Below are 11,855 nucleotides of genomic sequence, written 5' to 3' on the forward strand. Positions count from 1 at the left end.
AAACAGAATACAAATAGAGTCTGCATAAAAGTAAACTGCATTTAAAACTCTACATGAAAGGAAATGTTGTATTTGCTTTTGCTAAAACAGCTAAAAACCAAAACATTAAAAATAAAATAGAGTTAAATAGGGGAGAAGGACATCATACTAGTTTAGGTAGTCTGTTAACCCCCTGAAATAAAACCTGCCAGGGAGATTAGTTCATGTACCAAACTTGCTAGTTGCCTGTCTCTGATAGAGTGGGCTTTCTCAAGTTGATCATTCAGATGCTCCGTGGACTTCAGAGAGGGGGATAATCTGAGGAATGTGTGATTTGCTTGAAATGCTGGTTGGTGCAATAGGTAGATAGCTTTGCAACCCTCTCTTGTATAAAGGGCAGCTTCTTTTAGCTTCCCTCATGTGTGGGGGCACTTATGCTGCTCTCTCCATGATGTCAGGGTGCATTGGTGGTCCTAAGGCTGGCGGTGTTTTGCAGGTCTTGCAGTAAACTTCAAAGAGACTAGCCACAGAGTGCATGCGGTAAAAGATGCCCAGTGGCAGGGAGATCTTGACCACGATGGCCCATAGTGTGAAGCCATAGAAAGACTGCTCAATCTGGCTCACCAGGTGCGGGCGGGTCCCATAGGCATATAGAATCCACACCTAGTCAAACAAAGGAAACAGGGAAAGGAATAAAACCAAATTCAAACTGTTGGCATAAGTGGCCATTATTTTGGGGCAGCAGCATCCTTTCATGGGAGGGATGGGGAGCATGTGGCCCTCCATATTCTGTTGTTATTGTTGAACTACAACTCCCATCAGCCCCATCCAGCATCTGGTGGACCACCACTTCCCCATCCTTCCTGAAATGTCTCCCATACTTATTTAGCATTTGACGTGCCTATAGTGCACATGGAAAAGCTACGTTGTCTAGGATATACACCTGTTTTTCCACTGTCCCCTGTTCTGCTTTCTCAAGCACATGAACAACAATCAGAAGTTTTCATGTGCCGGATTAGAAGGTACTCTTTGAGCCAATCTACATGTTCAGAGAAAGAACATGGGGCAGCACTCCATGACCTGTTGTAGGTCAGAATGTGAGAGGTGTGTCACACAGCTATAGCTTCCCTTCCCTTTGCATGAACATAAACAAGCAGCAGGTCAGGAGTAAAGCTTGGTTAGAGCCTTTCTTTCTAAAACGCCAGATTTTTTGTGGTGGCAGGAGGGGAGTGGAATTAAATTTTGAAGACAGGGATAAAGTTCAGTTCCACTGCCTGGATTCCAAATTGGTACAGTCCCAGGGAAGTTGTAGCATTTGTGTGCCTCCTGAACATGTAGATCGACCATTATATAGATGGGGATGTTGTTCCACTTCACCCAACTTTCTTTGGCAAGAAGATATGCTTTCCATGCGGTGCCAGAATTCTTCAGTTACGTAACTCAGGTCTTTGAAAATTTCTGTAAGCATGACATTTTAAACAATGATGATGCGTTATGTTTTTAGATATGCGGGTTGTGTTCACTTCTGGATGCGAACGGGGCTCCAGAACGGATCCCATTGGCATCCAGAGGTACCAGTGTACCTACATGGGAGCTATAGGCTGCATAGGAATCCTCATTTATGTCACTGTTGTGCTGTTTCCTTGATACTGTTTGCAACAAAAAAGGGGTGGGGGATTTGCATAAAGGAGAAACTAACAAATATGTACATTTTTGGAATCAGGAGAAAAGGATTTGTGATAGCAAAGTTTGACTTGGTGTTGCAAATTACCAAATGCAGTTTGTTAGGTGACTAGAGTTACAAGCCAAATAACCATTTTATAAGTACCTATGTTAGCTTCCTGCTACTCCAACCATCAAATAGTATTGTGGCACCTTAAAGACAAACAAGTTTTATTATGGCAGAACCTTTATGAAGAAGAGTCCACTTCATTAGATGCATCTGATGAAATGGTCTCTGGTCCACATCTTGAAGGTGCCATAAGACTTTTTTGTTGATCTTGGTTCTAATCCACTACTGCCCTCTATGGGTCACATAGATTCTCTCACTTGGAACACGTTCAAGAACTGATTTTGCAAAGTTAGTTACAACAAATATTATTAGACAATCTTCTGCGTTTTCCATTTCTAATTTGGCATGATTAGAGCTCTAACAAAATCATCAACATCATGGCAAGATTCATGCATGTAACATAATGTGTGGTGGTGGGGTTCTTCAATAAGGAATTTGGTAGAGCAAATTGAAATTTGGCATTGATGAGTAAAAGTCTTCATATCAGCCTGGAAGACCTAAGGCAAATAAGTTCAAAGAAGACTGGGAATTGTTTGGGACATTTTTGAATGCAAAACAGGTTGCTATAAGAGGTACTCCCTTTCTTTTGCTCTGCAGTATCTATCTTGGAATTTCATGGTGTAAAATAGGTTTCTAATGCTGCTTCTTATTTAAAGACTACAATATTGAATTAAGGGTGAATTAACTTTTAATATCTTTTTATACCTTGTCATTAAACATTTATGACATATTTGTAATTTCTTTATGTAACTGATGTGTTGATGATAGCTTTAATCAATTTAATTATTTTTTAGAAAATGGTGTCATTCTATGTTGGTGTATAATGGGGATACCAACATGGTGCTTGAAGGCACCAGCGTTCCCGCCAGTACCTACTATGATGCCCACAAAAGGTCTCAGTAAACACTCTCTCAAAAATCCATAGTTCAAAGGAGACTGTTTGCTCTTCTTGCTCACTTCCTGATTGCATTGGCTCAGCTTCTCCTACATTGAACACACTTACACACCACTCTTAAACATGCCCACAGTTCATTGGATTATTGAATTGGATACCCATCCACTCATCTATTCTGAACACAGGAGAGGTGCAAAGAGCTTCTCTCTGGGGCAGCCCTGGGATGGATGATAAAAAGGCACCTGCATCAGCTACGTCATAGAAAAATCATAGAATCATAGAGTTGGAAGAGACCACAAGGGCCATCAAGTCCAACCCCCTGCCAAGCAGGAAACGCCATCAGAGCACTCCTGACATATGGTTGTCAAGCCTCTGCTTAAAGACCTCCAAAGAAGGAGACTCCACCACACTCCTTGGCAGCAAATTCCACTGTCGAACAGCTCTTACTGTCAGGAAGTTCTTCCTAATGTTTAATGTTCCTTGCAGTTCTCTGTTCAGAAATGAACTGCTCTTGGTGAGTGAGCACAATGTTGCCTGATAAAACAACTTTGCCAGATACACCTGGGTGTAGGACAGTGTCCAGTTCTGTAGGAACCTGTTTCCCATTCATGAGGTGGCTGGTGGTTGTGGACATGCCCTTACCATTTTGCAGTTGTGTCCCTCTTTCTGCTGTTTTAGATGTGGCAGCCATTTTGTGTCATGCCACGTTCCCCATGGCAGCCATGTTGTGTTGCGCCACACCCTCAAGATAGCCATTTCTAGACTGGTATCTGTGGCACTTTCTGGTATGTAATAACTTGGCCTGGGCCTAGTGAACACAAACCATTATTATTCCTACAGTGCACAAGTCTTCACTATGCCTGTGCTAAGACCTGGCATGCTGACATAGACTGATCATATTATCAAAACTAAGGCCAACAGAGACTACTGCCTCAATTATGTCATGGACAGCCTGGTTCCTGGTTGCAAAGGGTCTCCCTAGAAGCCCTTTCCACAAAATCTCCCACCCACTGCAATTTTGGTGCTACCTTTAGATCTGTCTTAAACCAAACCCAACTTACCGATATGTTGTAGAAGATGAGGAGAATTGAGATGTTTTGTAGGACCTTCCTTCTGATACTTTGTTTTTTAGGTTCTCTCTGAATGTGTGAAATCTGGAAGAGGGATGGGTCATCACCATGATCTGACAAGTGCATGGGCAGTTGATTTTCCAAACTGGCCATGATGTTGGTCAGTGTATGGGTTTTGGAGTAAGGTCTATTGCTGTCCTGTTCTGCAGGACCTCTGGAAATGGAAAAGATCCAGCTGGCAGCAGCAGAATTGCTGTTGTCTTGGCCATCTGGCTCTTGAGGGAGGCTTGAGTACAAAGCTTCAGTAATGAAGAGATTCTGTCCCAATATCTGGATGGTCTTGCAGAGGGAGAAGCAGAAGTCTAGGAGGTGGAGGCCACCATTGGTATGAAGAAATAAGATGGCAACCAAAGAGAAGATGGATACCGTGAGGGGACCACAGGAGCTGCCCAGAAGCAAGGTGACATCTAAGTTTCTTACCACACTTTTGTCAGAAGGGAGAGCCGCAGATTTTTTCTTCATTCTGTAGGTGGCAATGCCAATCAAAGTTGCCAGGAACATGGCAGACAAGAGCACAGAGTTGAAGATGTAGTATGTCCGTAGGGCTTCAGGAATGGTGTGGGGAGACTTGGCAAGCACTCCAAAGGAGATCATCACCCCAAATGTCGCTGAAATGGCCAAGGCCCCCAGCACTAGCCCCACAAAAGCCCCACTGAGATGGAAGTGTGCCTTGTGAGTAAGCTGGGGCTTTTGGCTGGGGCTTTGTCGCCCTGTGTTCTTCCAGATGATGTACAGCATTGTAGAAGAGAAGAGACTGAACTCAATATTGAAGGGATGCAGGTAGGCGGCGCCTTCTGAAAAGATGTGGCAAAGGCTGGTGGTACAGATGCAGCTGTTGGTGTGGGAACCACCTGTAGGAAGAATAGGATGCTTGTGCTAGAAGAGGGATAAATGTTTAGCAGAGGAACAACAGAAAAGGTTGTCTGGCAACTTCTAACTGGAAAAGAGGACAATTCTATCTGCTTAGGTCACACCCACAGCAAATATTTAAAGCATTCTTACACCACTTTAACACTCATGGAGAATCCTAAGAACTGTAGTTTGTTAAGGGTGCTGGGAATTGTAGCTTGGTGAGGTCAGCACTACAATTCCCAGGATTCTTTGGGGGAAGCCTGACTGTTAAAATGGTATTAAGAGCACTTTTTGGTGTGGCTGTGCCCCGTGTGCAGTTGAGAAACCGCACACAGTTCTTTTCCACCGGCTCATGTAAGACCAGCACAAACAGTTGGGCCTGGTGAGCACTCAATGTTCCCATCCCCTTTAGTTATAATCTGTGGGTTGCCATCTGATTTTATTCTGCTCCAAATTTGATTTTAAGCTGTATTTTAATTGATTGTTTGATTTATGTTTTTAATGTAACATACTTTGATGGTAGTCACCCTGAGCCTGGTCCTGGCTGCGGAGGGTGGGGTATAAATAAAATTATTATTATTATTATTATTATTATTATTATTATTATTATTATTATTATTTATTTTCTGCTTTCTTCATCCAATCATGACAACTTTATACCAAAACACGCTGTGGGAAGGGGAGCTGCAGGCTAACTGTATCTGTAAATAATTTCTTACCACTGAAAGGATGGGGTGCTTCAGAGGAATGGCATGAGATGGAACTTCATGTATAGGAATCACAGTGATCGTAGGGTGGATAGTTAAAGCATGGATGGGAAATGGCTCAATCCAGGGGGAAACTCAGGTGAAGTGGAGTGTTAGGGCTTTGCAGCACTGGGGAAGGGATGCAAAGGAGAAATATGGGGTGCGGCAGCTGCAGAGCTGCATTCTACAGGGGGTCTCTCCTTATGTTATTGGAGCCAAATATTTCCTTATATGCTGGGCTGAGTCTCAGCAGTTTCCCAGTCCCAGCCCCATGAGGGGCTCAAGAGTAAATGGCAAAGTAAGGGGGCACATCTGCCGGAAAGAAGGCCAGAGAACGGATGTGAATGCTCAGAGAACATACATTACTGGGCTACCATATAAGTACAGTATAGTAAGATAGCAAGTAAACAGAAGTCCCTTGGACAGGGTTGCCATACGTCCAGAATTTCCTGGACTTATTCGGAATACCACATTCCTCAGCAGAGTCTGGGTGGAAATAGGCCGAATGTCCGGGAAAATCCAGATGTATGGCAGCCTATGTCAGCAGCTTTACAACTTTGCTGTCCGGATTTCCCCTGTTTGAAATATGGCAACCCTACCCTTGGATTTGAACCATGCCTTTGGTCACTTTGAAAGACTTAGTTCCTAAGTTTGTCCCTGATCAAGCCAAGCCATTTGTAGACCTCTCTTTGAGAGCTCACTCCCCAGATGAGAAGGACGGTTTGTACCATGGGGGGCCTGTGAAGTCTCTCCCTTGTGAGCATCATAAAATTCTTCCAGCTGCTTCATGGACTCATCCAGCACCACACTCATCCACAGGAGCACGTTGGTGGCCAGAGTGTGCATCAGCCCAAACCTAGAAGTCACAAGGAGGAAGGAAGGAAGGGGATAAATGCAAAATCACTGCACTTCACCCTTCCCTACTCAATTTGGTTCAAAGTTAGATAGAGGCTCCCTGGCCCCAAGCCAAACATTCCTCCCAGCCATTATTAGCATCTTTGTAGTCATTTCATGCACTGGCATTCTTACGAGGCTGCCAAAAACCTGAGTTGCTTTTCCCTGCATGGTTGCCTCATCTGCAACATTCAGATTCTTCCAGGCGTCCTCATCCTTGCCAGAGGCAGAATTTTCATATTACAGCTACCCAATGCAAACACTCCTGAGGCGCAGTGGGTCAGCACATCTGCTTGTTAATTGGAAGGTGGGTGGTTCAAGCCCTCTCAGGGACAGCTGCAGGCAAAATATTCCTACATTGCAGGGGGTTAGACTAGATGACCCTTGGGGTCCCTTCTAACTCTATGTCTCTGATTCTCTGTGATTCTAATTGTACCCAGTGCAGTGCTAAGTGCGTGCCCTAGCAGTGCAATGATTACTGTTTGTGCAACAGGGCTTTCCTTCCCTGCCTGTGCACCCCTTAAATATGTTCTTGACTTTCCTTCACCTCTGGAGCACATTTAGGGAAAGGGCACAGGGTGGGGGTGAAGAGGAGGAGAGAGAGTCCTGCAGTGCAAACAGCAGTCTTCGTGCTGATGGGGCGCTTTCATTTATTGCATTTTTATCCCACCTTTGAAGAAAGATGGATGAAATAATAAAGAATCCCATAGGTTAGAAAAGACTGTACAAGTTCAAACCTTGGACCAGTGTGTATGCCTGGTAGCTGTATGGGTTGCTGATTTTACATAGCTCAAGAGAATACACCTACCTATTTAGATGCTGGTGTTCCTGGATGCAAACTTTAGCATTAAACAACAGCACTGAGACCTGTAAGAAGGGAAGGTGCCAGGGTGGGGAAAGAGAAAGAAGACCACATCACCATTTGCCACTAATAGTATAAACCAGTCTTCCCCAACCTGGTGCTCTCTGCGTTTATTGGACTCCCAACTCCCATTAGCCCCATCCAGGAAGGTCAATGGCCAGGGAGATTGGAAGTTGTAGTCCATGTGGGTTAAACCACAGAGCCTAGGACTTGCCGATCAGAAGGTCAGCGGTTCGAATCCCCGCGATGGGGTGAGCTCCCGTTGCTCGGTCCCTGCTCCTGCCAACCTAGCAGTTCAGAAACATGTCAAAGTGCAAGTAGATAAATAGGTACCGCTCTGGTGGGAAGGTAAACGGCATTTCCATGCGCTGCTCTGGTTTGCCAGAAGCGGCTTAGTCATGCTGGCCACATGACCCGGAAGCTGTACGCTGGCTCCCTTGGCCAATAAAGCGAGATGAGTGCCGCAACCCCAGAGGAGGCCACGACCGGACCTAACGGTCAGGTGTCCTTTTACCTTTAGCTTGACTATGGTTGCTGAAAGCCCACTAGGTTCGGGAAGCCTGGCACAAACTGTTCCTCCAGTACTCTGAAATTTTGCCTTATGCACTGCCTCTTTAACAGTAGTGAACATTTTGCAAGGAGAAAGAACACAGTGGAGAGAAGCAGAAGTGGCTGGGATCCTAGATGTATGGCAGAAAAGGAAGGAGAATAGCTAACTCCTCTAAGGCTGATCCTGCCTGTGCTGTGGCATCCCCACCAAATATCTGACCACATTTGACCTCACCTGGATGATGGTAAAAACAGCCTGCACGACAGGGAAGGTGGTGATGAGCATGGAGGCGCAGTGCTGCAGCTCGTAGCAGTACCCCAGGGAGAGGCAGTCCAGAACCAAGGTGGCCAGGGCAAAGAGAGAGAGACCGCCTGCCATGACAAGACAGCATGGTCACCACAAATGCGGCACAGAAAGCAGGCACTCTGATAATTTATTCAGGAAGCAGAAGGGGGCAGGAGGTCCATTCATATTAAGCCAAGACTGTGGGACCAGAGAGAGCAAGGGGAGCAGGCTTCCTGCTGATGAAGGAAAGCATCAGCATCCTGACAGTTCCATCCTGTCAATTCCAAAGTGAGTCCCCAGTGCCTTTCTCCACTGACCCATAAGACTACAGATTAAAAAACAACAACATGAGCTGCATGGAAGGGGAATTGTGAAACAGGACGGAGAAATCTGTGGTTTCATGGAAGTCCCCACCCTCGCCAATCATTGCGATGCTAATAGGGGTAGGCAGCTGATGCGAGTGGTTGTTTGTGAGAACAAATTGGCTGATATAACCAGTGCTTTCCCACCCTAAAACAGTGTTTAGGGGTACTCTCATTTTGACTCAAGAAAACCACCATTTTATAGTTCAAATCAGAGAAAATAAATACAGTATATGGACAAAGTACAGAGATTCACAAAATGTTTAGGGGTATGCGTACCCCTGCGTCCTCCCAGAAAAAAAGCACTGGATAGAACAATAGGTTCTCTGTCTCTCTGAAATGAAATTAAGTGCAAGTCAGGCTAATAGCAGAGTGGGCTGAAATTCTGAAATATCTTCTGGTTGGCTTGGATCTGTCAGACACCAGCAGATCCAAGAACCACATTTTCTCTGCAGGATTCAACTGTGATGATGTCTTGTGTGTCACAACTCCTCTAATTCACTTGTCTGAGTCCCCTTTTAGTAGAAATGCCAAAAGTTTGGAAGGGCAAGGAGGTTTCATTGCTAGTGATGGTCTTCGTTGTTTGAAGGATTGCACAATTTGCTTGGGCATGAGCATTTTGCAGTGGATCCTATCAGTGTTAACATCTCTACCTTTTAGCCAGCTTGCTCCTGCCTGGTGATCCTGGTGCCTTTTCAGCTGCTTGTTGCGAGAAGAGTGGCAGCCAAACCAGAGCATCCAGATGCAGGAAGAGATCATGAGCGCCTCCAGGAAAGCATGGACGTTGCGGCTCTGTGAGCTGTGCTGGTGCATCTCAGCAAGGAGCACCGCACTGCCCACAAACGTCAGAAGCACCAAATAGAGGAGGGAAAGCAGGGAACTGGAGAGCATGGTAGATGCCATGGCTAAGCAGGGTCTTTTTGCTGGGTATCTGCAGTGCAGCAAGGTATAGCTCAGCATTACAGGGAATATAACTGTAGACAGAAATAGACTCAAGAGAGAAAGGTCAGGAACACACATCCTATGCGCCATGCTAGATAACTATGTGGATCTTATAACACAGAGACATGCACACAGCTCAGTACGAGGGCTGTAATAGTGCATGCATTCCCTTCAGCCTGCCTTCAGTATGAGTCCAAATGACTACATTTTTGAACTGGCAGTGCTTTTCAACAGTTTATCCCAGGGGTCAGCAAACCTTTTCAGCAGGGTCCACTGTCCCTCAGACCTTGTGGGGGGCCAGACTATATTTTTGGAGAAAAAAATGAACAAATTCCTATGCCCCACAAATAACCAAGAGATGCATTTTAAATAAAAGAACACATTCTACTCCTGTAAAAACACCAGGCAGGCCCCACAAATAAGTGGTGCTTTTAAAATAAAAGGACACATTCTACTCATGTAAAAACACACTGATTCCCGGTCCGTCTGTGGGCCAGGTTTAGAAGGCAATTGAGCTGGATCCGGCCACTGGGCCTTAGTTTGCCTACCCATGGTTTATCCCATGGTAGTCCACTGCCAGGCTGCACGACTTCCAAAGGAGAATGTTAGGATGTTAGAGTTGGTTCCTTATTCTGCCTTTGATTCAGCTGCAGCTGTAGTGTGGGAAAGCTCTGGGCAATTAAACACTTTTGCACTATAAAAACAAGCCATCACAAATCGTATACATCCATGTCACCAGGAGAATGTGACCTAGCTGCGTGACTAGCCCACAGCTTCTGTCACGAAGAGGAAAATCCCAGGAACAAAGAACTCATCCGGCCTGGTGCTCAGTGCCAGGGAATCTGTCTTCCACAAATGGTTAACAATGCAATGCTTCCTAACCATGTTTATTCAGAACTAAATCCTACTGAATTAAGTGGGGTGTGATCCCAGGTTGTGCCGTTAGGATTGCAGCCTAAATCATCTGCCTCCACCCTCCTCTGCAGTCATCTACTACTACTACTACTACTACTACTAATTTTATTATTTATACCCCACCCATCTGACTGGGTTTCCCCAGCTACTCTGAGCGGCTTACAGCATATATAAAAAATTGTAAAACATCAGACATTAAAAATTTCCCGGTACATACCTAATGAAATCAAACCCCAAACCTATAAACACCCCCTTCCAATGTCTACTCATAGTTATGCTTGTATTCTCTGCAAGATGTATGAGAGATATATGGACACAACAGGAAATGTTTTTGGAGAGCATGGGGTCAGACTTAGGGGGCTAATAAATAAACTCTTCTCTTGTTAGGCTTTCCATGAACCCCATCTGCCTAGCGTACAGCCCTTCATATACTGTAACACAATTGCAAAATCAAGCTTTGGGCCAAAAACACAAAGTGAGGAATGTGAGGCTTGCTAACACGGGCTGGATCAGAGGAGTCAGAAGATTGATATTGTGTCCTGCAACCCAGGTGCTTTTTTTGGAAGCAATATGCCTCCCTCTAGGTTGGTGCACGGGACCCCTTTTCTTGGATAGTGGGAACCCTAACACCACATTTTGCAGCTGAAATAATGGGGTGATCCTGCATCACCAAGAACATTTCTTTTCACTCACCCTCCTGAGATAGTTGAAATTACTAAACAGACTTTCCTAGGGGGTAAAAAAGAAGGCAATATCATGAGTCTTTGCACATGAGCACAGAATCCACCAATTTTTGAAATGGAAAAATGATACCCCAAGCACTCCCTCCAGAATTCTTAGGGATGGAGCCCTTCCCCTTGGAACAGTGGAATCCTTGTGTACATGCTCATTATAAGATCTAGATTCCAAAGCACACCTTATTCTGCTCTAGGCCCTTTCCTTTGCAAGATCCTACTCACCTGGTTGTGTCATGATGCTGAGAGTCCAGTTCTCTCACATGCCTACCACAGATTTGGGATTTATCTCAAGGAACCAGCAAGGCGAGGGTATTAATATACCAGGAACGATGGCCCCAGGGGGCAACTTGGGACCACCCCTACCAGCATAATCAGGGGCAGGGAGATCAGGATTTCCATATCCTTTCTCCTCCACTCCCTGCTCTCATCCTCGCCTGGTGTTTAAATGTCTCTTTGTAAGCTAATGGGATTTGAATAGAAAGGGCTGGGGCTTTAATAATGTATACCATCTAGCAATGGATGGGAAAACAAGTACATTTCTTTTACATTAACTGTTGTGAGCAGAACAAACAAGTAAGCAATTTCCATGAGGTGGTTATATCCCACCAAAGAAACATTGGAATGTTTCCTTTTGAAATATATCCAAATAGTAGACATACATGTTTTAAATAATTTTATTTTTATTTAAAATAATATTTCCAAAAATATCTCATGGTCATCAGTACATGTTTCATGATTGTAGCCTAAATCACACTAGAACATAAATACCAACAAAGCAATAAATCACATTGTTTTTGGTCTATTTCAGCTGAAAAAGCTATTCATGCATAACAATGTAACAATTCATAGATTACCACTAAAGTAAAGGGTACTACAAGTATTAAGCATTTCTACCATGATATTGTGATTAATTC

The 11,855-nt window shown here is 44.5% G+C and overlaps 1 protein-coding gene across 2 annotated transcripts; it reads right to left on the reverse strand.

Annotated features, from left to right (window-relative positions):
* Positions 1-11,208, reverse strand: LOC307216830 (proton channel OTOP1-like). 2 transcript variants are annotated; one of them, XM_079977459.1, is made up of 8 exons: positions 11,164-11,208; positions 10,898-10,933; positions 9,001-9,278; positions 7,935-8,071; positions 7,097-7,155; positions 6,123-6,250; positions 3,728-4,647; positions 1-642 (listed from the first exon to the last, which is right to left on the reverse strand). In XM_079977459.1, exons 3-8 carry the CDS (start codon positions 9,248-9,250, stop codon positions 412-414), a joined length of 1,725 nt encoding a protein of 574 aa, XP_079833585.1. In that variant the 5' UTR covers positions 9,251-9,278; positions 10,898-10,933; positions 11,164-11,208; the 3' UTR covers positions 1-411. The 2 variants fall into 2 exon arrangements, with proteins under 2 accessions (XP_079833585.1, XP_079833584.1); XM_079977458.1 differs by lacking the exons at positions 10,898-10,933; positions 11,164-11,208 and having other exon boundaries at positions 9,001-9,314.
* Positions 11,209-11,855: the final 647 nt, after the last annotated feature.

The sequence above is a fragment of the Podarcis cretensis genome (genome assembly GCF_951804945.1).
Source record: "Podarcis cretensis genome assembly, chromosome: 5".
In the NCBI taxonomy this organism is placed as follows: Eukaryota; Metazoa; Chordata; class Lepidosauria; order Squamata; family Lacertidae; genus Podarcis; species Podarcis cretensis.

Coding starts and splice junctions, on each gene's coding strand:
- LOC307216830 (XM_079977458.1), bottom strand. CDS start 9,307: ATGCTGAGCTATACCTTGCTGCACTGCAGATACCCAGCAAAAAGACCC. Junction 6,251..7,096: donor GAACACCAGCATCTAAATAG/GTAGGTGTATTC, acceptor TGTGACTTCTAG/GTTTGGGCTGATGCACACTC. Junction 4,648..6,122: donor GACTTCACAGGCCCCCCATG/GTACAAACCGTC, acceptor TTCTTCCTACAG/GTGGTTCCCACACCAACAGC.